At 43.2% G+C, this 25,044-nt stretch overlaps 1 protein-coding gene across 2 annotated transcripts in view; it reads right to left on the bottom strand.

Annotated features, from left to right (window-relative positions):
* Nucleotides 1–25,044, bottom strand: part of Dcp1a (decapping mRNA 1A) — a 46,356-nt gene that overhangs the window by 14,741 nt on the left and 6,571 nt on the right. For both annotated transcript variants that reach the window (XM_032919471.1, XM_032919470.1), the window contains exons 4-5: nucleotides 9,336–9,402; nucleotides 4,805–4,943 (exon numbers count right to left, since the gene is read on the bottom strand). In XM_032919471.1, the coding sequence (XP_032775362.1) occupies nucleotides 4,805–4,943; nucleotides 9,336–9,402 (206 nt within the window). The remainder of the gene's footprint in view (nucleotides 1–4,804; nucleotides 4,944–9,335; nucleotides 9,403–25,044) is intronic.

Below are 25,044 nucleotides of genomic sequence, written 5' to 3'. Positions count from 1 at the left end.
GCTCTAGGCACTGGGTTCAAAATAAACAGAAATGTGGCATACACAAGAATCCTTACGTGGTCACCGGACAGACACGCCATCACGGCACCCTGGAAATATTTGTTGCAGATTTTCTTTTTTTCTTTTCTTTTTTTTTTTTTCCGGAGCTGGGGACCGAACCTAGGGCCTTGTGCTTGTTAGGCAAGCGCTCTACCACTGAGCTAAGTCCCCAACCCCTTGTTGCAGATTTTCTAAGTACTGTTTATCGAAACAACAAAAATGAACAACAAGAAGAAACTTCTCCAATCTTCAATGCAGAGAAAGATCAATTTCGACGAGAAAAATAAAAGTAATTTTCTTAATATTGTACTACTTAGAAACATGCTCAACATAGGAACAGGGACTCGAATATTAAATAAGTGAACAGAGTACTGTATTTTTTCTATTTAAATGATAATTCTAATATTATTTTAGAACAACAAATTTTGTTTTGTTTTAAAAGACAGGATCCCTTCAGATTGGTGGACTCAGTTTGTAACCAAAGCTCTTTGAACGGGGTCATCATCAGTCACTATAGACCCCGCTACATGGAATGACTGGCCCTGAATATTAGACAAACAACATTGTTCCTAAGAAGCTCTTACAGCAGAAGGTAATGCTTAGAAATGTTAAAATCTGGGAGTTTCCCTAAGGGAGGCGAAGTCCCGCTATGTCATTATTTGTTCAGGTAAGGCTAGAGGACCTGGACTCGGCAGGTCACCTGGTGACCACAAGCTGGGGCTGTACTCCAATAACCCTTTCACCTGGGAACAGGCAATGACAGGTCTCAGCTCTACTGTGCTCCAAGTGGCTCTTGAGTTACTGGACTCTGCAATCCTTACATAGAACTTGTGAGATGAGCTCTGTACTGGGTACCTTACTAACAATTCTGAAGCATCTCGGCCTCTGTTGAAGGTCTGTCCTGTGTGGTAAGGATGGCAGGCAGCCATACGATCAGGAGATGTGTATAATCACATACAAATGTGGAGGGTTGTTTGAATCTTTGAGGAGGCTTACTCCCTCCCTAGTGTTATATAAACTGGCTAAGGCGGTACCTGCTTAGAATTACAGCAGTGGGAACTGGAAGCAGAGTTCAGGGTCATCTCGGCCATTAACGTTTGAGGTTAGCCTAAGTAAGAATCTCTCATCTACTAATTCCATTTGAAATAATTAATCTTAGGAGGAGATTAATACAATATATGGTGATGCAGCTCCAGGACTGTAGTGCTGAGGGGTTAAGAAAAAGAATTAAGAGAAATCTAGGGTATTATTTATGTAACTGGGCATGTGAGTTCGAGGCCATGCTGGTTCACGAAGTGAGTCCCAGGTCACCCAGTACTACCACAGTAAACCCTGTCTCTGTTGTATCAAGTGAGATCTCGCAAGCACTTCCTGTAAGATGAACAGTTATTGCCAATATAAATGTGGATCTGCAGTAACGAACACATCACAAACGCACAGCTAATGAGATCAACACACACAACAACGGTACACATTTGGACAGAATTTAGGAAGGACGCATAACAAAGTATTATCAACAATTATTTCTAGCTGGAAGAATTACTGTATTCTCTTCCTTTGGTTTATTAATTGTTGAACATAAAATTTTCTATAGCATTATACACTGCTTGCCAAGGAAAAATAATGACGTTCCTACATTCTGATGAACAATTAAAAATACTGTTCTAAATCTAGGAGTTTGTCTTGCGGCTGAAAACAATGGGGACTGGACTAGCTGTAAAGGTCTGTGGTTTCAGCTATCTTTCATTACATGAACTATAAACCTTGGTAAAAAGAAGCTACAGAGACTATAGAGGGGAAATACTTACAAGGTTTAAGTTTCAAATAGTCTCTTATAAATACTATGCGGAATGCTGGCCTTGTACTGGGTGTGGTAGTGTACTCCTGTAATTTCAGTAGTCAGGAGGCTGAGCCAGGAGGATCATTTGTTTGAGGCTAGCATGGGTTAGAGTGAGACTACAAAAAAGAAGAGAGGAGAAGAGGAGAGAGGAGACAGGAAGGGGAGGAAGGGGGGCAGAGAGGGAAGGAGGGAAGGGCCTTATATGAACTGGCAGAACAGGGAGGATTTAGAATTACATCTAAGGCCTTGCTGACCCTCCCTTGCCTTGGCTGACGATTTCCCAAGCAACCCAAAAAGAAACAGAGAGACTGTCTACTGCCACTGGGGAGTCCTTCCAAACACTCAGACATAGGACCACTTACTTCTGATACCAGCTCCATATGGTAAAATAGGCAAGCATGGCAGAAAGCAAACGTATTTATAAAGAAGCCCTGCTTACAGTCTATATAAAGACAAAAAGAAAACCCTATAAACAAAATGTTAAAAGATTTTTAACCTTGGATAACACCTTATATATTCTAGAATGCTCTTTACAACAGATGCTGTCTGCACTAACTGCTTTTGCAGTAATTGAAATCAGAAAGCTCATGAGGTTTTTAGACTGCCCACCTGACACTAGAGTTCTAGTGTCTAAGGGCTGACACAGGGATAGATAACATGCTCACACCATGGAAAGTGTTCAAAGAAAAAAGTTGTCTTTCTTCTTGTGTTTTTTGCTTCTCGGCAGAGAAGCCAGGGCCACTCCTTGTAGAACCTGTCCCACTGAGCAGTGTCTAGTTCCTGTCTCATGGGCATTCTGATCAAAATCACCACTCAGGGTAGTGACCATCAGTACCCAAGTGAACACAGAGGCAATGAGAAATAGCACAAGATATTTTTGAGAAGTGATCTGTGGAAAATAAACTAGCCTTTAAACCAAACCAAACAACAACAAAATAAGCAAACCCCTAGATTGTTATTTGATTTTAAAAATCATAATTACAGGGCTGGAGAGATGGCTCAGCGGTTAAGAGCACTGACTGCTCTTCCAGAGGTCCTGAGTTCAAATCCCAGCAACCACACGGTGGCTCACAACCATCTGTAATGAGATCTGATGCCCTCTTCTGGTGGGTCTGAGGACAGTGATAGTGTACATACATACAATAAATAATTTAAAAAAATCATAATTATAGACAACTACTTTCCCAACATCTAGTTTCTTTAAAATACATTTTTAAAGATTTTTTTTATGTGACTATTTTGTCTGAATGTATGTATGTGTGCATGCCTGGTGACCATGGAGATCAGAAGAGGTCATCAGATACTCTGGAACTGATATTAAGGATGGATGTGAACCATTAGGCGGGAGCTGGGAATCGAACCTAGGTCTTCTGCAAAAGCAACAAGTGCTCATAACTGCTGAGTCATCTTTCCAGCCCTCAATCTCCCCTGCCCCCAGATTTGTTTGTGTGTCTGAATATTTTGACTATCTGTCTGTCTGTCTGTCTGCACGCATGCACTCCTGGTGCCCAGAGGCTAGAGGAGGGAGTTATAGTCCCTAGAAGTGGAGTTACTAACAGTGTTAAGTCACCATAGGGCACTGAAAGTAACCTTGGATCCTCTCTAAGTATTCTGAACTTCTGAATTCCCTCATCAGCCACCAATATTTAATATAGAATCTGTCCCTATTTATCTATGAGACACTGAGGAATTTAGTGCAACTTGAAACCTCTCATGGGCCTAAACTATATTTTTCCACTAGAAAGTAAGATGGCTTTTTAAAGAGAAGACTCAGCTCCAGAAGATGTTTGCGGACTCTGTTCCTGAATTCTAGGTTCTTGAGACATTAAAAGGCAGTACGTGAAAATGCTGCAGTAGTAAACCTGTGTTATGAGAAACCACGAAGTCTGCACACCAGAGGCCCAAGAGAAAGGGCAGGAAGGCAGAGAGTGTGTGTGTGTGTGTGTGTGTGTGTGTGTGTGTGTGTGTGTGTGTGTGTGTGTGTGTGTGTGTGTGTGTGTGTGTGTGTGTGTGTGTGTGTGTGTGTGTGTGTGTGTGTGTGAGTGTGTGTGTGTGTGTGTGTGTGTGTGAGAGTGTGTGAGTGTGTATGTGTATGTATGAGCGTGTGTGTGAGTGTGTATGTGTGTGTGTGAGTGTGTGTGTGTGTGTGTGTGTGTGTAGAGGCAAGCAAGCAAACAGCACACTCCATTACCATAGCAACAAACAAAACAAGACAAGTGTCTGTTTGGCAGAGTGAACAATTCATAAATACATGCTGGATAGATTAGCTCATGTTCCAAACTGTCGTTTCCTTATCATGTAGGAGGGAATTTTATGTTGACGTAAAACCCAGTGCAAACTGAAGAGACACCCAGACGTGGCTAGCACTGGAGCAGGTGGAGTTCTGTGAGTTCAAGACCAAGTCGAAGCCAGTCAGGATCACACAGTGAGACCCCAAAACAGTGGGTCTCAAAACCCCAAAAACAACCAAGAAAAAAATACTTCCCAAACCACTCTCCCCCAAAACTGGAAAAAGAAAAGCTCAATTACAGAACACAAGTGTGACATTTACTATTATGGAGTACAAATTACCAGATTATTTTCAAAACCTATATAACTTCAAGATGCAGCGCTAGAACATGGCGTCAGGGATAAAGGCAAGTTGTGGTGGCGCTTTCCCTGAAGTACTCACTGAGCACCAGCTCCACCCTCCCAGACCGTTCTCTTCCACAGTAGCTCTACAATGACTACAGGGAAAAGCATTTTCAGATTTCCTTCCTAACCAAGTACTCTAGGTAGGCATATGCCATCAGACTGTTCTTTCCTGAACTGGCGACTGCAGCCAGTGCTAGAACGACCTGCCAGTCTAAGACCCCAGCAGGCCTGCCTGCCTGCCTGCCTCCCCCCAGCCCGTTCAGTGTTCCCTGGGCAGCCCCAGACACTTACCCTCTCATACTCATCCTTGGCTCTGCTCAGCATCTCCAGGATGTCTATGGGCCTCTGGTCACTGCAGCCGTTGGCCTGGCTGGGACTCTGTTTATCGCGAGCAGCCTGCTGAGCTCGCCGTGCCTCCTCTTCCACCACACTGTAGGGAGAACAGGTTCAGAAAGTCACTTTACACAACTGGACTGAGTACTCTGTCCACTTCCGAGGATAAAGAAAGAGTATTACAGGACACTGTCCTGGCGATAGATAAAGAGCCTGCCTTACCTCATTCCACACACACACACGACTTAACCAAGTCACCATCCTGTTCACAACACTGAAGTCCCTTACCTTTAGAAAGAAAAAGCAGTCTTCCCTGGAGGCAGTAGAAGAGGCTAAGAAATCCATTCAAGTGTGTCCTTTTCTCCTACGAGTAACTCCAACCCGTAACTGAGTGGTACCTAGACATCACTAAGACACGAAGACTGAACACATCCTTTGAACAGCCTTGAAATGGATGTTGGTGAATCTCTGTAAGCAGATGAAAGGCTCTGCACAAGTATGTGACCGGACTCAGGGTGTTATGGGTATGGACTCTGTTTTTATTGGCACCTTTAATTCTTCACCTCCAATTCTACAAGGCCAAATCTCAGTTAAGTAAGTCACTGATGGGGTGTGTGGGGGGGTGTCTTCAACTCTTTCTACAGGCATACTTTTTCTTAAAAAAAAAGGTTTATTTATTTATTATATATAAGTACACTGTAGCTGTTCAGATGCACCAGAAGAGGGCATCAGATCCCATTACAGATGGTTGTGAGCCACCATGTGGTTGCTGGGATTTGAACTCAGGACCTCGGGAAGAGCAGTCAGTGCTCTTAACCACTGAGCCATCTCTCCAGCCCCAGAGGCATACATTTTTAAATAACATCCCTGCTCCTCACCACAGAAAAGGCTTGAAGTAATTGAGCAATTTCAGTAAATGTTAGGAACTAAAAGCTGGACGGGGACCACATGGGCATTTTATTTCCTGTATAGATTTTAATAATGCCGCTAATTTTTAAAATTAGTCACAAACTACAATGAACAACAGATCCAAGTCTCACTTGGTAATTTTGTTAACTGAGAAGTGATATGCAGCGATGACAGGCAGCCGCTGTTAACAACCCAGGAGCACAGGCTTATTCTGAAAGGACGTGAGTAACACAGTGATGTGCGCGACAGTAATAAGGTGCGGTCACCAGTGTCAGCGAGAACAGCCTGCCCAAGACTGCTCATCAGTGTGAGCATGTGAGACACGCTCACTGTTCAACGTGAGAGGAAACAACACCGTAGTTCCCCCGTAGTTCTGGTGGAAAGATACTTGCTTTCCAAGCCTAAGGACCTGAGTTAGATCTAGAACTTACATAAAAAGACACGAGCTGGCTCAATTCATAAAGTGCTTGCTGTGGTCTACAGAGTGAGTTCCAGGACAGTCAGAACTATACAGAGAAGCATTTACGTTTCCCTCTGCCCTTCCCACATACTGGTGCATACGCACAATGAATGAATGAATGCTCACCCGGGTGGGGGTGGCTTGGAGAAACAAAAGAACCCAGGACCACCAGGACTGCGATGTGCTCACCCAGAATGGACAGGGCCCCATTAATCACTGATTAAGAAAATGCCCTACAGGCTCGAAACTTTTCAATTGAGGCTCCCCCCTCTCTAATGACTCTAGCTTGTGTCAAATTAATCAGAACGAGCCATCACAGAGACCTTGTCCCAAAACAACAAACAAAACCCCAACCCTCTCCAAACCAAAAATCCAACCCAACCCAACAAGATGTTACTGCTCTAGCACCAGTCTGCCACCATGCTCCCCACCCAGAAGCCGTGAGCCCTGATAAACTCTTTCCTCTGCAAACTGCCTTGCTCATGGTGTCTCTTCACAACTGAAGAGAACTAAGGCTTCTCAAAGTCCAAAAGCATGCCAGTCAGACAGTAAGAAGGACAGAACAAGCTTTCACAAGCTCTCCAAAGCATATACAGCCATTTCTGAGCAAACACTGTTTTCCTGTTAACTTTAGAATGCTGCCACTGACAAAGAGAACATCTACATTTCAGATGGAGAAGTTCAGGCAGCCACTCAACTCCCTACATGGCTTCTCAGCTTGGGGCTGACGGATGTTTAGTATACAGTGGCTATCGAAGGGGTTCTGAAAAGAACTATATCCAAAAGAATGAGGACCGACAGCCATGCTTTACTGATTGTGGTTGCTGAACCCCGCTAAGCAGCACGTTACCACCACGCGTCATCCCTAGTCTGAACTCACTTGTTTAATGCAGAAGATGGCAAAGTTTTAGCAGCATTTTTAATAATGGGGTGATACTGTGAATTACACAGAGAACAGAGGTACATGCAGGGAGAGATATAATAATGAAAGATTGTCCCCCTTCTTTTTCATCAATCTTTGGAGACCGGGTCCTTCATCCCAAAGTTAGTTAGTGGCAGCATCTGTGAGGCTTTCTCTTCAGATATAAAACGCCATTATCACCTGCATGCCCTTTAACCATTTTTTTGGGACATAAGGTCTCCCTTCGTATGTAGTCAAAATGTGCTATGTCATCTAGGCTGATCTTGAACTCCCGATCCTTTCGCCTTAGCGCCTAAGCGCTGGGATTACAGACATCTGTAATCACGTTTAGTAATTTCCTTCGCTTCCCATGTCTCCTTCAATCTGCTTTAGGGATTAGCACAGCCTGCTCAGATGGCCTTCAGTCTTCAGGGCCAATAACCACTGAAGGGTAGTATCTGGAGTGCCACCAAGGCCCCAGAAAACAACACTTCAAGATGATTTTCCCTCAGTGGTTGTCAGGACTCACACAGACACCAGATTCGCCACTCGTCCTACATGCTCTAATCTGGCAGAAGAACTTTATCCTACTGATACATTCCGAAGTTTAAACACTTGTCTTCTAAGCACTTGCCACTTTCAAAACAAAACAGAACAAAAAGTATCAAATAAATGCCTTGCTTGAGGTCATGAGGCAGATGCCCAGGACTGCACTGATGGCTCTCTCCGAGAGACAGACTCTCGAGACAGCACGCCTGCTCCCGCGTGTGATGTGCTCCACTCTGTAACACAGCAAGGTCCTCTGTAGAGGTCAGCCCATGCTTCTGCATTAACTCTAGCTATACCACACCTCTAACCATGAGCAGAACAAATCTTTATCTTCACAAATTAAATGAACACCACTGCTGTGTAACTTTACAGACAAAATGTTTTAGAAGGAAGTGTGCTTTTACAAAGCCAACACTCCCTAGTAAGACTGACTGTCAGCTTACAGGCAGCAAACCCTGAAGGTGCAGCTAGGGGGAAACACACCTGGTCCACTGCAAGCTCACACAGCCAGAGCGGATGACAGAACAGGGAGAGGATTAACATTCAGTCAGGACAGGGAGTAGACCTGGGTTACAACTTGGCCTTTGTATGTGTACCTCTAAAAAAGACTGAGCATACCTAGAATTGAGACTACGGAGTAAACTGTTATATTTTCAGGATGATTAACTAAAACGTACAAGAACCGAGACTATTTTCCTCCAAGCACAGAGATACAGACCTTGAGGAAAGTAACGGAATTCTGACTTGGCAGGGGAGTAAAAGAGTTCACTGCAGATTCAAGCAAAAACTAAAGAGGAAGCCAATATCTGCCCCAGCAGACTGCCCACTGCACACATCTGCCCCAGCAAACAGACTGCCCACTACACGCTCTGCTCTAGTTCTGTATCACCCCAGGCCCCACCGACCGCCCACTGCACGCTGCACTCTGGTTCTGGATCACCCCAGGCCCCACCCAGCACTAGTGTCCTGGACTCCCGGAATTCAGATGGGCAATGTTGCACTATGGTCACTCAGGGGTAACCTGTACAGTCTAGCACAAGGGTTAAAAAGTCATCCTTGAGATCATTAATTCAACGGAAATTATTTTCTAGATTTCAAGATGGTGAGTCTTAAGTATCTTCTGAAAGAAACTGTATATACTGGAGATTGCTAAACCCAGCCTGTGCTCCAACCAAGCTCATCTAAAGGATATGCAGCTACCAAACACAGCAGCACCCATCACGGTAGAAATCAGTGTATCCCTGTGTCCTGAGGCAGCTCATATTCTCTCCCAGGCAGCCTGGCAGCTGTACCTGCTAAACTGAACTGTCTGTAGGACTGGACACAGTGGATAAGTGCTACAGGAAAATGTAATAGTCTAAAAAGATACTGTTAACATTAAATCATTAGACAAATATTCTTACGCCTGTAAATAACAAACACACACATCAATCTAATGTATACACACACAGATTAAAAGGGAACCACCATTTGTAAATACACTGAAGCGGTAGGATTGATTACAAGTAATTTTAGAAAAATAAAATCTGCCTTTGTCAAACTTTTGGCAATAAAAAGGAAATGAAGAGGGATCTGATATACATTAACTAGGGATGTTAGAACTGAAGAGAAGCTGGGATCAGAGTAAAGCCTCACCTCTCATTAATCGATGGAGTTATATAAATACTTACTCGGCCATGAGTTTTGCTATGCGATGACAGTCATTCTTGTCATAGAACCAGATGCTGTATATTGACACTTGAAAAACAAAGGGGAAAAAGAGGTAAGCACAGGGTTTTCAAGTCTGAGCACATGAACAATGTAACACAGGATTTACCACCAGATCCTCACATTATTAGAAATCCCGCTAAGGAAAAAAAAGAAAAAAAAAGGAATAAAATGAAACACAAAGTCTTTCCCCGAAGCTATCAGAATCAGGACAGGTAAGGCACTCAAGATGTTAGTAACAAAAACCAAACCAGGCTCGGTAACATATGCCTGTAATCCCAGGTACTCTGGAGGCTGAGGCAGGATGGTCGCTAGTTCAGGGCCAGCCTAGGCAACTAATATAAAATTAAAATTCACAAAATAAAATTAAAAATCAGTTGGGTATATATATAAAACTCAGTGGTGCTGGGATCATCCCCAGGGAAGCCCCTTCCCCCCCAAAAAAAAAACAGACACACACAGACCCAGACACACACAGTTTTAAACATCATAATCTGCCACTAAATATCAAATGCACTATTAACTGCTGATTAAACTAAGATTCAATCAGTATTGATGATAATTTCAACCAATAAGGAAGGAACCAATGTCTTAATTACTGACAACCAAGCTCACTGGCTAGGCGGAAAGCGGACGTTATGAGTGTCTCCACAGGCTGCTAACTGACCAACTGCGCACACACGGTGGGTCCCTCACCTCAGCCCTCGCCTCCCTTCTGCTCCTAGTGTGGTGTGCTCCACACATCTGAAGACTTAATACTGCTGTTGCAAGATAAACGACTTTTACCATAGAAGACGGCAGTATATAAATCAGCTATTATAGCAGTTTTGGGATACGGTGTGCAGGAATACTCAAGATCCATGTCTACTCAAAGCACATGGCTGGGAAGGCTGGCTGAGGCTGTGGTGCAGCACAGGGAGACGGTCTATCATTGGAGTAGGTGTATTGCTGGGCCCACCGCGCCCACAGTCAGGAACAGAATATCATGTGGTGTTGGTCTGGGAGTTAGAGCAAGTCTTTCCACAGCAATGAACCTAACCTAGATTAACGCCTCACAGGCACGTGCAGAGACTACACCTGTCGGGCTGACAGAACACTGACCACGGCATCCTCCCTCTAGTGTGCCTGGTTTTCCTAGAAACAGCAGCCTCCTCAGGCCAGGAAGCTTTTCTATCTTGTAAATAGCAGTGGAACGTTTTTTGTCTGTATCTGTTTCTGAATGGTTTCGTGTCCATGTAATGTCTGTTCCTACAATGTCTTGACCAGAATAGGTATAAAATAGGCCTCACTAATGAGTAGAGTTGCCTTGTACTTTAAGACGGTCACAGCCAGTGTTCTGCTGCTGTGAAGAGACCATGACCAGCACAACTCTTAGAAAAAAAATGAACTGGGGCTGGCTTGTAACCAGGGGCAGCTCAGAGGTTCAGTCCATTACTGTCATGGCTGGAAGCATGCAGATGTTGGAGAGGGAGCTCAAAGTTCTACATTTGATGGCAGCAGCAGAAAGATTCTGTAAACCACTGGCCCAGCTTGGGCACTGAGACCCGAAAGCCCTCTCCCAGCGACACACTTCCTCCAACAACACCAGATCTACTCAAGCAAGGCCAGACCTCCTAAAGTGCCAGTCCCTGTGACTCTATGGTGGCCATTTTCCTTCAAACTACCACAAAGACGGTTTCTAGAGCCTTTCATGTAAACATCTATGTCAAAGCCTGACCCTAATATCTGTATGGGGGAGAATTTGCTGTAGTTTCGGTGTTTCTGAGAGTCCTCCGATGTAGCTCAGGCTGACCTCACATTCTTGATCCTCCTTCCTCTGCACGTGGTCCACCACACTCAGACTAAGGCATAGCTTCTGTTTCCAACATGTGGTGCGTGCGTGGACACACGATACATTTGATGTACTTCCTGTGCTACAAGGAACTAAATCCAGAGCCTACAATCCCCAGTCCTATAACTCATTTTTTTCTGTCTTTGACTTTACCAAACTCCTCTGTCAGCTCTAGGAGTTGTAGATATACAATGATGCACAGCCGCACGCCAGCACACACACACACACACACACACACACACACACACACACACACACACACACACACACACACACACACACACACACGTATGATTAGGGCCAGGGTTGCGTTCTGTAGATACTTTCTTCTGGACTCATTGCAGTAGTCCCAGTGTCAGCGATAGGCTGTCTCAGCAGTGGTGAGAACGCACATCACGGCCCGGCTCTAGCGTTTAGTTCTTTACCATAAGCACAAACTATTAGCTGTAAGTTTCTGTAGTATGCTTCACAAGGTACTGCTTCCCCTCTACTCATAATTTGCGGTTCTATCAAAAACGGACCATGGACTTTGTTGAATGGTCTTGTGATCACGAGGGCTGAGTACATTGCTGAAGTCTAGAACACTTGCGTACTCTGTGCAAGGCCCAGCCCCACACACAACAGTAGCAGAATTCATATTAGTTACCTCCTCAGCTTACTGATGTGGCCGCCTCCATCGCTGACTTTCAACACTGAATCAACTTTCCACATCCGGGATGGAGCCCCCTGGGCACTGAGCAGACTTTTCAATGGATTAAGGGATTTGGTATGTTAGTATTTAGTACAGGGCTGTTGAGTCTACCTTCATAAAAAACAGGCTTTTTTTTTTTTTTAAAGTTTTCTTGTTTTATCTTTAATATTAGGGTATACTGATTGTGTGTCAACTTGACACAAGCTGGAGTCATCACAGAGAAAGGAGCCTCCCTTGAGGAAATGCCTCCATAAGATCTAGCTGTAAGGCATTTTCTCAACTAGTGATCAAGGGAGGAGGACCAATTGTGGGTGGTGGCATCCTGAGCTGGTAGTCCTCAGTTCTACAAGAAAGCAAGCTAAGCGAACCAGGGGAAGCAAGCCAGTAACATCCCTCCTGGCCTCTGCATCAGCTCCTGCTTCCTGACCTGCTTGAGTTCCAGTCCTGACTTCCTTTGGTGATGAACAGCAAAGTCAAAGTGTAAGCTGAATAAACCCTTTCCTCCCCAACTTGCTTCTTATTCATGGGTGTTTGTGTAGGAATAGAAACCCTGACTAAGACATAGGGTAACAGTGGTTTTACAGAAACGTTTAGGAAGTATTCCTTTGATTCCTACTCTCTGAAGAGACTAACACTAGTAGTAATACTTTTGAATTCTCTAGGAAAATAAACTGTACCTGGATTTTTTTCAGGAACCTGTAGGTTACAAGTAAGATTTCTTTAATGTGGGCCAGCAGTACTCCTGCTGTTTATTCCCTCTTGGTCAAGTGTCGTCATCTGTGAGCTTTAAGGAGCTATTCCATTTCTTCTAAGTCATCAAAAGTTTATGAGTGTAAAGTTCTTAAAAATCTCACGTATCTTAACAGTTGCAGGATTTGCGATATCTCATCTTCCCTAACGGAGACAAGTCCGCTTTTGTTCTTTGCCATTGGCCCTCACTTTGTAGCCTCTGCTACCTGAACTCAGGACCCTCATGTTTCAGGATCCCCTCTGCAGGACTCACAAGCATTGGCACTATGCCTGACTCTAAACTTGTGTCTGTACCCCTTAGTTTTGTTAAACATTTTATTAATTGTAATGCTTTTTCTCATAGAACAAGCTTTTTCCAATTCAATTTGTATTCTCATTTTTACAATTTTCTCCCTTTTGTATGCTATGAATTGATTTTATAGCTTTCTTTTTTTTTTTAAAACCTTAGACAAGGTGTCTTGTGGCCTTAAACACCTAATCCTCCTCCTACCTCTATTTCCCAAGTGCTGGGCTAGCAGGCATGTGCCGTACTCTGGAATTAAGTAGGTTCTCAGGCAGTGCCACGTAGAAAGGCAGGCATTTATCCTCTGAGATTTCTTAAAATAAAAACGATCATTAAAAACAAAACAAAACACCGGGGTTGGGGATTTAGCTCAGCAGTAGAGCACTTGCCTAGCGAGCGCAAGGCCCTGGGTTCGGTCCCCAGCTCCGGAAAAAAACAAAACAAAACAAAACAAAACAAAAACAAAACAAAACAAAACAAAACAAAAAAACTATGTGCCAGGCCAGACTGGAGACATAGCCCCTCTTGTCGTTCCCATCCTGACCTCTTCTGGAGGGCGGAAGAGCATCTCCCTGGTGGTCACGTCTTATCAGCAGAGCTTGCCATCCTCGCCAGGCTTGGTTGGCTCGCCTTAGCCCTGCTGGACAAGTTCCACGCACTACATGGGAGGCCAAGTCCACCAGGGCTACGTTCTGCTGCTAGGCAGGCTTGCGTGTGCTAAGACTGTGGTTGGTCTGTGTGGGTCACATGTCCTATCACCTTCCTCTGTCTAGCCTTCAGTTCTCCACAGCTTTGTAACATTTCCAGGTTTTACAGGTGTATTTATCGGTAAGAGACAAGTCATTTGCTGAACCGTTCAAATAGTGTTATGCAATTTTGTGGTTGGACAACTATGTGGCTTATTAATAAACCAGAAAAAATAATACGTTTTAGGACCAGGACACAGGCTGGTGCATTCCTCAGGCACCTGCTTTATCACCCCACACCTGTACCTGAATCTCACTGCTAAATTATATGTATTTATCATTTACATTTACATTTATTTCCGTCTGTGTCACAGCATGCACACAGAGGTCAAATGGCAGCTTACAGGAAGTCGGTTCTCCATTTCTAGCACGTGTACCGTGTGGATTCTGGATCCCACTCAGGCAATTAGGCTTGGCAGTGAGTGACTTCACATTGAGCCATCTTCTAGCCCCATAAAACTTTTTAATGCAATAAAAGTAGTGACAGAGCTTCTCTGTGTAGCCCTGACTATTCTGAAACTCACTCTGTGGACCAGGCTGGCCTCGAACTCAGAGATCCATTTGCCTTTGCCTCCTGAGCGCTGTGATTAAAGGTGTTCATTACTACTGCCCAGCCAAAGTAGTGAATTCCAATAACTCTTAAAGACTAGAGAAATATAAAGGGGAAAAAAACTGAGTTAAAACTGCATGTTAAGGGGTTGAAGATTTAGCTCAGCGGTAGAGCGCTTGCCTAGTGAGCGCAAGGCTCTGAGTTCGGTCCCCAGCTCCGAAAAAAAAAAAAAAAAAAAAAACCAAAAACAACAACAACAACAACAACAACAAAAAACAAAAAAAAAAAAAACCAAAAAAAACCCTGCATGTTAAAAGGACAGCATGGGGAAAAGGAAGCTGGGGAGGTAGCATGCATAATTAATCCTGGCATTTGGGAGGCTGAAGTGAGGGGACCGCACATTTGGGACCAGATTGAACTACACCAGCAAGACCATGCTTCAAAGAAACAAGAGCTGAGGGGTGTAGCTCAGCTGGTGGACTGCTTGGTTTGCCCAGCCTAGCATGAGATACGTGCAGCCCTGTTCAAAGGCATGTACATGTGCCAACAAACTCAGAAAATACAGATAGAAGCACGAGAAATTGGTTTTTGTATTTCTATTTACTACATTTGTTTTTATGTCAAACTTCTGATCCCCCTGCCTGTTTCCCGAGCAGTGAGCAGGTGTGAGTCATCACAGTTGCCTTCGATAAACTTAGTTTTGACAATAAAAAATCTACCTCTGCTCATGCATGTAATGATGACAGAAAATGGTATATTACTAGAAATGGATGGTGGTGGTTAATTCTTTTTTTCAGACAGGGTCTTATTCAAAGCTAACCTCAAACTTTTCTTTTCCTAAAAGCATGTTATTAAAAGCTAGGTGTGATCAAAGCCTGTGCCTAATAATTTACTAATGAGGCTGAGGCTGGAGGATCAAGTTTGAAGTCAACCTGGGCCATATAAAGAGATCTTAGTTCTAATAAAGTCTTTAAAAAAAAAAAACAAAAAACAAAACCAGTGTACTCAAATAAAATAAATCTTTAAAAAATAAAAGAATATATCAATCTATAAAGCCAGAATAAAGCCAAAATAAAGGTTATTTTAATGGCAAATTATTTGTTGCATAATTAAGTCTGCAAGACTTCATGTCAAATCATTTGACAATCTGCTACTTAATTTTTCATAAAGGTTTTTTAAAAGCATCATTTATTATATTTTATGTATGTGAGTACACTGTAGCTGTCTTCAGACACACCAGAAGAGGGCATCAGATCCCATGACATATGAGCCACCATGTGGTTGCTGAGATTTGAACTCAGGACCTCTGGAAGAGCAGTTAGTGCTCTTAGCCATCTCTCCAGTCCGCTTCATGAAGGTTTCAAGCTGATTTTTCTACTGTTATTGCTGAGAATTAAGATAAGGATAAACAGAGTAAGCATATGGCTTCCTTTTAATGAATGAAGAACAGAACAAGACTGTCTTCCACGTTCCGGGATGGGAAACCTAATGACACTACGACTGCCCTATACTCAGACCCTGTGTGGCCACAGAGCCTTATGGTACCTGAACATGGAAGGTTGCTTCCCATGCCAGTTTTTAAAATTCTTTTCACAAAATTTCAAAATACTGCATGTGCTTCTAATCAACTTCAAAATCTTTTATGTAACATAAATTAACAAATCTGACATCGCAATGGAAGGAACACAGAAGTTGCCTTGTTAGAGAGAAAATGACCCCATATATCTACTACTGGGTGTTGAAGTAAATCTTACCTCCACATTGTATAGATTACACCAAGGCTTTCCAAAGAGTCCATATATGGCAATTACAGGCAATCGCCTTTCTTTAAATATCCCCTTTCCAACCTTGGCTCAGAACGCCTAAAACACTAACGCCGTGATACAGAAGACCCCACTTTTCACAGTACACAATCTGCATCTGGACAGTCACGTGAACGGCAGTGCTGACAAAGTACTTAGGATATGGAGGATATGGAATGTATCAGGTATGGAGAGCAGCACAAAGCTCTTTCTGCGTTAGGGTCAGGGATTCCACACTAAACTACTAGAAAGAATTCCAAATTGAAATCCAAAGTAACCTCACCACAGCTGCCAGTTTAAGGCAAATTTCACTTAAGTCACCCTTCCTCTTTTAAGAAATCCCATTTAATTTAGAAATATGATATTTGCCTCTATACTTGTCCATTATCAAAATAAACTGCCAAAAAAGCAGCAAACGCCTTCAAAGGCAGATCTGCAGAGGAACAGAGATAAGGAGTCCAGAACGACAGCTTAATGGGCAGAGGATAAGAGTCACACTCAGGTCTGCCAGCGCAGACCTGGAGAGGGTCAGAGACGCATCCAAGAACAGTGCTGTCTGCCAGTGTATCAACGCTGAGTGCATGCAACTGGCAAGAAAGCTCAGGAGCTGCCACTAAGCCTGTCACTGCCACTAGTGAGGGACAACAGATAAGCCTGCCCGATAGCTGAGACAGAGGGTCCTGTCTCTAAACCCAAGTTAAGAATTCTTAAGAGAACGTACTCTCAAAAGTCCCGCACATGGTGCCACGTTCACGCTGAGACGTCCCGAAATAATAAGATGCAGGCTTTTGGCAGTGAGGTTTTACTCTCCCGCAGCAAATAACGATTTGACCTGTTTTATAGATGGTTTTCCTCAAGATCAAAGGGAAATAGTTGGTGGACACCCATCACAGGTCTGACTGCTGGTCCCAAGTCAGTCATACATAATGACAGTTACTGAAAAGGCAGGGAGTGTAAATGATACTGTATTTCCACGAAAACTATCAAATTCTAAATACCCTCAGCCAAGTGTTTCCCCTACTTTTCAACTGGAGGCCCTTTCCTCTGGAAACTGAAAAAACAAACACCAACAACACAGAAAAATCCTGTTAAGGGTATTTGGATTCTCTAAAATTGAGAAAAATGTAAGAGCTGATAGGGAAAATGTTTTTTTTTTTTGTTTGTTTATTTTTTCCAAAAAAAGCCCTGTATGAGGGCCACACTACTTACTATAATTTGATATTAATTTTATTCAGCTTTATTTTAAGTGCAGAATTCTAGAGCTACTGTGACTCTCTCCTGTGTGTCTGCTGTCGGCTCCGTTATCGTTTACACCTGACCTGTTTTCTAAAAGGGTCAAGGAGGCCGGTACTTTTCTTCATACAGAGAAGAGAAGAAGGATGTCTGGTGGCAGTGTTAGAGTTATAAACCTTCTGGGGGATAGAAAGATGGCCTAGTAGGTTAGGGCACTGGTCCCCAAACCTGATGACCCAACTCCAATCCCTCACTCAGAGTAGAAGAGAACTGACTTCCTGCAAGATGTTTTCCCGACTGACGGCCACATTCCCCACATGATCCCCTCCTCCCAATCAGAAACTGAGCACTGCGGTCTGCTCCAGCTGGTAAGAAAATGACTGTCTCTATGCTGACACATCAATTCCTTTCAGAGAGGAGTGAACCAGGCAGCCCCTGTATGGAGCCAAAAACAGACTGGCTTTGATTCTAACGAGATATTTGGCAGGCTGCAAGCACTTAGAGAGGATGCTTTGTATCTGCAAGTGAGGCTGGCAATAGTGGTACAGCAGCTTATTCCAAAGGACGGTCACCTCAGAACAGCAATGCACACTAACACGGCAGAGAAAGAGCCCCATCCTAAAATCCAAGTGGGGTTATTTACTTACTGAACACCGAGTGGAAGACCTGAACCATGCGACTTACAAATGTTACTCTGCAAACTGGCACGACTATGGGTGCAACCCAATGCTGGGCATGTTCACCCCCTGCTCCTACCCACTTGTTCTATATTCCACCAATCTATCATTTTAACACATTGGATGGGAAGATAAAGAGTGGGAAACGGCATTTGGCATTTATAGATCCAAAGTTCTGCTTCTTAAGATTTCCAGGAATATACAGTTAGAATGCTGGGATATAGGTCTAATATGGTTTAAGACACAATCCTCTTTCTCCCTTGACTTCTGCTTTCCCATACATTTTCTTACTAGTTTATTACTAGATCATCCAAATCAGTTGTAAGCACGAATACCTACAGGATATGAGACCTCATGAGCATTGTACAATTAGGGATGGCATGTTCTACCCAGAACTTGGCTGTGATCAGTAAATGCAGTGATGTTAGTACTATGTGGTCACAGAGACCAGCTGTGTGGGGACGAGCCTGTGGCTCAGCAGGGAGAGCTTGCCAGCACACACAGCCCGGGCTCAATTCCAACACTGCATGAACAGGGCCTGTCCTTAGTGCACGTCTGGAAACCTAGCACTTGGGAGGCTTAGGTAGGAGAGTCACTAATTCAGAGTCCTCCTTAGTTACACAGAGACTTCAGGACCAGCCTGGGATGTGTGAGTCTTTAAGGCAACAACAGTAAGCAATAATCATGGACGGTGGCGAGGATGACCAGGGGTGTGAGTGCTTAAGAGCCACATCTGTAATTTTTATCTGTGGGTAGCAAATGCTTATCACGTCTTTTCCTTTAACTCAGAAGACAGAGCTGGCCATGCCTGGAAATAGTGATTTTTCTTTTTTGGAACTGAAATCTGCTTGGAGCCCAGGCACTGAATGTTCAGAGCTCAGTCTTGGGGTTTATGCTTCTCACTCCACAGGGCTTTAGTTCTTGGGCCAGTGGTTACCATGTGGTTCCATTTTTAATACAATCTTAAATCTATATACCTGCTGATGTAATTTTTCTATCATCTAGATATGCAACTATGTTTTATGACTTCTCAAAAGAAAAAAATTATGTATTTATTAAACGATCTAATTATCTAACTTACAACTAAGATAACAATGGAACACAAAGATAGCAGTGGCTTTTACTGGATAAAAATACCTTAGGGGAGAACAAGTCAGTAGTGAATCTTAATAAAAATAATCCCTTTTGAACATTTTGAAATCTCAAGGATTCAAGAGCTCAGTAAGAGGGTGTCTGGAGTAGCTGTACCAGCACACGAGACAGAGCAGGGTTCCCTTGTCTGACTTCAGCCTCAGTCAGCTCCCGTCCTGCACATTCTCCGGGTGCTCTGCCTCTTCAGTCTGTAACTGTGGCAGGAGGAGGACACGCTTTCCTTATCTTGGTCCTGGAGGCCAGGCTAATGCAGCTGCCACAGGTCCTTTCTTCTTTCTGATTACAGAATCCTACAAACCTCAGGGCTGCAGCGGGCCGAGACCACCTCCCTTTCCTCAGGCTGCGAGCAGCACTGCGCCGAGCTGGGGCAGCACAACCAACAAACTGCCGGTCTCTTTTTTTTAATTGTTTATAAATTCCTTTTTCAGTCTGGAGGTAGAACTCACATTTTTTGACTTGATAAATTATAAACTCAACTTGCAAGGAAACTTCTTGCACTGTGCTTTAAGTCTGAAGATCTGTTCCAAATGCCAACAGCCACCTACCATCCCCACTGTTCTGACTTGCCCTTGAACTGAGAAAGGACAAGGAGAAAGACAGAACAGCAGCGCTACAGCATTTCTTCACTAAAACTTTCCGCTTGGTGGCTGTATTTTCAACACTGTGGAAATGAACCTTCCGACATTTTCTAGTGATCTGATTTTAATTAAAAGCGTTCTCTCCCAAGAGACTGATGCCCGGTATAAAGGCACAGTTGTAAGTGAAGTGGAAACCACGGAGGACGTCTCCCTGGCCTTTTCAGGTGAGTCACAGTTGAATTTTTCCTAGCAGCTATGTTTACAGAGAACTGACTGTTGTTAGGAAGGCTAAAGAGTAACAGAGGACACTGTAGCTGTCTGTCATTAACGCTCTCTGGAGAGATTCGATTGGGTTTTACTTAAATACGATTACTTTCATAGTGCTTTATAGAAACACAGATCTGTTACTGCTCACGTGTCAGGTAGGACGGAATCAGGACACATCTAGGTGTCCTTGGGAAACCAGAAAAGGACTTTGTTCAGTTGGGATTATAGAAAACGTCTTAAAATGAGGAAGGTGGAGAGTGGGGAATCTGAAAGGCTGTCTTCATTTAGATAATTTCTTCCAGTAAAAGCTTTAAGTCTAATAAAGTGTATAAAATACTCATCTTTTGGCTAAAACTACCACACCACTTCCCAAGTACAGAATAAGGTTAGGACTGAGAAGAAAAATCTGTAACACATTTTTTCTAATTAATAGGTAAATCTTGTCATTGAAAAATAATTGAAAAAAACATGCCAAGTATCATCACATGTGACAGATCAGATTTTCAGCACCCTAAGGCTAATAATCTTTCATGTTTACAATTGATAATTCTTTTAAGTTACGGACCTTAAATTATCAGTGTGTGCCAGTTTTCTAAGCTTTATAGTTTTTAAGAACTACATATGTATAACTCCAGGCTTAATGAAGTAGCATTCCTTTATTAAGACTCTGTGTGTGTGTGTGTGTGTGTGTGTGTGTGTGTGTGTGTGTGTGTATGTGTATGCTCTTGTGCATGCATGTGCGTGTGTGTGTGTGTAGGGTCGGGGAGGCGGTCATGCTGCATGGCCCTGGTTGGCCTAACTCCTGCTCTGTAGGTTTCAGGCTAGCTGCAACCTGGGACAATCCTTCTGTCTCAGCTTCTAGAGAGCTGGGAATTACAGGCATGAACTCTCACTGCTGGTTTCATTAGGAAACTTAACCCTTTGGTGGAAGACAGACTTAAGTCACTGAAAGCTCGAATATATTTTTGTAAACTTAAAGTTCACTAAGAAAAGAGAACTCAGGGTTGGGGATTTAGCTCAGTGGTAGAGCGCTTGCCTAGCAAGTGCAAGGCCCTGGGTTTGGTCCCCAGCTCGGAAAAAAAAAAAAAAAAAAAAGAAAAGAAAAGAGAACTGTAGGACAAAAACCAACCAACCAAACAATAAAAATCTTTGAAAGTACATAATAGTTTTTAAATTTATATGGCATAGCATCTGGTAAGGTGTTAGGCAGATGACATAGGTAATCAATATCACTGAATTTGCATTATCTGAGTTAAATAATCATTTTTGTTTAGTTAAAAACAAATAAGTAGTTTGAGATAGTTTTTGTCAATGGAAATCATTATAAAATAGTCTGCATAAAAGAAAATGACTGAATGCCAGAATTGATTCCACAGAACTCAAAGGCATCACAAACTTAGTACCTGCGATTAACTGGGTTATTACAAACTACAGACAGTCTAGCTGCAGGAAAGACAAACATCTGCTTGTTTCTTCTGAGGCTGCTGCTGCTTAGAAGGCAAACTGGCAGTGTACTCTGGGTGGTATTTCATCCGTAAGTACTAGGTGAGTGTATGCATCAAAACTGCTCCCAGGTTATCTCTGTCACTCCCAGTGGACCCCACCCTGGGAAACCGTGACCTAGGACAAGTATTAGTGAGGTGTCTGGCTGAAGTGGACAATGTAGCATGGTCTCCTCACCACAGAAGCCCAGCCTGAGGAGACGAGCTTCCTGTGAGGACAGAGCAGACTGGGAGTTGATCTGACTCTGCCTTTTAGAGTCTGGTCTCTACACGGGAACTGTCTTAGTCTCATTTACCACACAGAACACGCCGCTGGGAATTTCTGTAGAAGCGATGGGCATAGTCTTAAATCATCAGACAATGTTGTACTGTTTGAGTCCATTCAGATCTAGTTAGGCCTGAGGATACGTCTGTTAAACTCCCTCTCTAAGTTTTAAACTCACAGGCAAAAAGTTCACTGTTCCTAAAGACTGCACGTTAGGAAAATGCCTTTGGTTGTGTGGTCCTAGCATGCCCGCCGTACCTCCTCTGGTGACCATTACTGTTGATGATCCACTGTGTTACCTATAAAGGGGCCTTTGCTTTGTGGGTCTGCTCTGCTGCAATGTAGTTTCTGCCATCAAATTCTACTCTCACTTTTATTTTCCTTCAACCCGGTTCAGATTTCTCTTTTCTCTCCTAACCGCTTTCCTAGAGGGCCGACGTCTACTATCCCATAGCCTTACAGAATGTGCAGTGATTGTGGATCTCTGACATTCACTTTGTAAGTTTCATAGATACCAGACACAAGCTGCATCGAATGTGCACGCTTGCATCCCTGCTAATAGTTTGTCAGCCATGTGCTCTTACCTTATTTTTCCTGGTTAAATTTGCCCGAAAACATCTCATTCTATCTTCCATTTCCAACAACATGTGCAAACTCCGTATGTATCTGTTCTAATTAGTGATTTATTCTGTCATTTACTTTGGAGTTTGTTTGCTCTTTCTCCCTTTCTCGCTTGACAGGGTAACTGTAGTGGCTATCCTGGATCTTTATCTTTAGTGGTGCTGAGAATCAAACCCAGGGGTTTGTGCATGTTAGGCAACTGCTTTAACACTGAGTTATTTTCTCAGCCCCAGAATGAAACATTAATAATCTCATTTAAAAGTTCAAAGCTAAGCAACCTAGCTATCCCTTTCTCTCTTTCCTTCATTCTTGTTTCCTTTCCTTTCTCCCTCCCTTCCTGTCTGCCTCTCTCATTCTTCTCTAAATTTACCTATGTAAGGTACTGGGTTTGAGAGCCAGCACTGTAGAAGATGGGGAAGGAGTGGAAAAAGCTTCCTGTGACGTGGCTTGCTTTGGGAGTGGCTCCTGTGGGAAATGGTGAAGGAGACACTGCAAGCCTGGGTCAGGAGAGCCTGGGACCCCTAAGCACTTACAGTTGATTCAGTAACAAGATCACCGCTTGAGTCTAAGCTAGAGACAAATTCCAATATAGGTGACACTTGTATGTGGCTGGTAAAATACCTTATGCCCTCACTACCCCTTCTAGACAAACGGATCAGGGTTAAGTGATTCACTTAAGGTCACAGTCAGTAAGATGGCAAAGCTCAGAACCGTGTGCAAACCAGACTCCATTCTAAGAAAGTTCACAGCACAGTAAAGTCATTCTTAGGGCCTTATTCTGCAGCTTTTGAATGTAGAAACAATTTATAAATGTCAAAAAGGAATGACTAAACAGGAGGCATAAAAGCCTATGTGCATGTCCTATTCAAATAGGACACAATACAAACTTTGCTGGAGTACAGATTCAAGCTTACATTCCCACTGCTCAATGTGTCAAACACTACTACAGAGTGAGCTGCAAGTCCAGGTGGGTTAAGCAGATGAAAATCCACATTCCTTACATACATGAGGCACACCCTGGCTCAGTGGTCAGTCACATTTGGCAGGTGGTCAATGCTAGACAGTGCTAGCACAAAGCCCCCCCTACGCCCCCCTAACAGCAGACTTCTCTCTGTGCTAGAGTGTGAAGTGTGAGACTTTACTGTTGCAGCAGTGGAAGGAGCCCTGGCTTTGGAGAGCAACAGTGCTGGACTACATCCAGTTCCTCCATATCTCCTCAACAAGTTCCCGAACATAGGAATATCTTGTGTGTTCATCTTTTAAGTTTGGAACCAGAGAGATGTTTCCAAACAGGAACAGTGCCGCTGTTCATTAACTGCAGACTACGTAACCCCTCAATTCTTTACTAATGTTGAATTAAAGCCTTGCGCAGCTACCAAAAGGCTCTTAGACAGTAGTTCTCCAAGATTATGAGAAGCACCAAATCCAATGAAAGTATCTTCTCTAAGATTTGACCTCTTCTCGGGAAGTGAGCAAGTATTCTGTAGAGAAATGCTAAAAACAAACAAATCAACTACCTAAAATAATTTAGACGTAGAAAAAGCTATAGTTCAATGTTTGTTTTTTCCTCCCACGTTAATGCCAAAACTTGAGAACGTGAGTAAAGAAAGCTGGATATGAAAGCATAATTTGAGTTAAACGGGCCACGGACCTGGTGGCATCTCCAGTAGGAGAACGATGAAAGAACAGCTCCAGGACCAGGTATAATCAGATCCTAACGTCACACTTAAGGGACAAATCCTCAAAGAACCCAACGCTTCCAGAGCTGGCGAAGCTGTGTCCTGTGCTAGGCCTCATGTGCACTCAGCCTGCTAAGGCTCCATGTCATCCTACGCTGTCCTTCTCTGAGAAAGCTCTTCCTCGAAATGCTGTCCCCAGTGGGAAGACCTGGGTAAGTGAGTTCTCTGTTCAAGTAAGGAAATCCTTGTTTACCTTGTTTAAAAGCATTAGTTCAGTCTTCTCCACAAGCGTCTATCAGTGTTATGAGTAATCTGAGATACTGTAATGGGTTAAACCTTACAGACCACTGACAATTTTATGTTGATTCCAGTACTGTTAGATAGCTGCTAAGTTTTCATATAATAGAAGCAGACAATAGTTTGTTTGCTTATAATAAATCTGCCTTTATTTGTTCTGCACATGTACTAGCGAACCACTTCCAAATAACTGAAACTCTGGAAAGTTGGGCTCTATTTGCTTTTTTGTTTGTTTAGTTTTTAAAGACAGGATTTCACTATGTAGCTTTGGCTAGGTCTGTGGACCAGGTTGGTCTTGAACAGAGATCCACCTGCCTCTGCCTCCTGAGTGTTCCCACCTCCAGATCAGCCAGTGAAAGTCAGTTTTACAGGACTCTAATTTGAAGGACTCAGGCTTATGCCACATGGTAATCAGGCACATCAGTCTCCTGATTTCCCCCAATGACTTGTAGCAATACAGAACAGTCACAACAGCAAAAAGCAGAATTGGACTGATTTTATATTAAAAATTCAGTAAGCGTTCTTTTGAAGAATTTCCCCTTAATGGAAATTTAACATAAAACAGCCATTTGTAATATTACACCTTTTCTTACTAGTTCACATAAATCCTGAGCTTACAGGTATTAAATAACGTGCCTTTAATTTTTATTTTTTTTATTTTTGAGATAGGAGCTTACAGCACAGGCTGCCTAGCCCCCAACCTACTGGGGTTATTAATGTGTACTATCATTCCAGCTCAACAAGTGTC

Source organism: Rattus rattus, chromosome 13 (assembly GCF_011064425.1).
Source record: "Rattus rattus isolate New Zealand chromosome 13, Rrattus_CSIRO_v1, whole genome shotgun sequence".
NCBI lineage: Eukaryota > Metazoa > Chordata > Mammalia > Rodentia > Muridae > Rattus > Rattus rattus.
The sequence above is the reverse complement of the archived record's forward strand: the minus strand, read 5'-3'. Positions and strand labels throughout refer to the sequence as shown.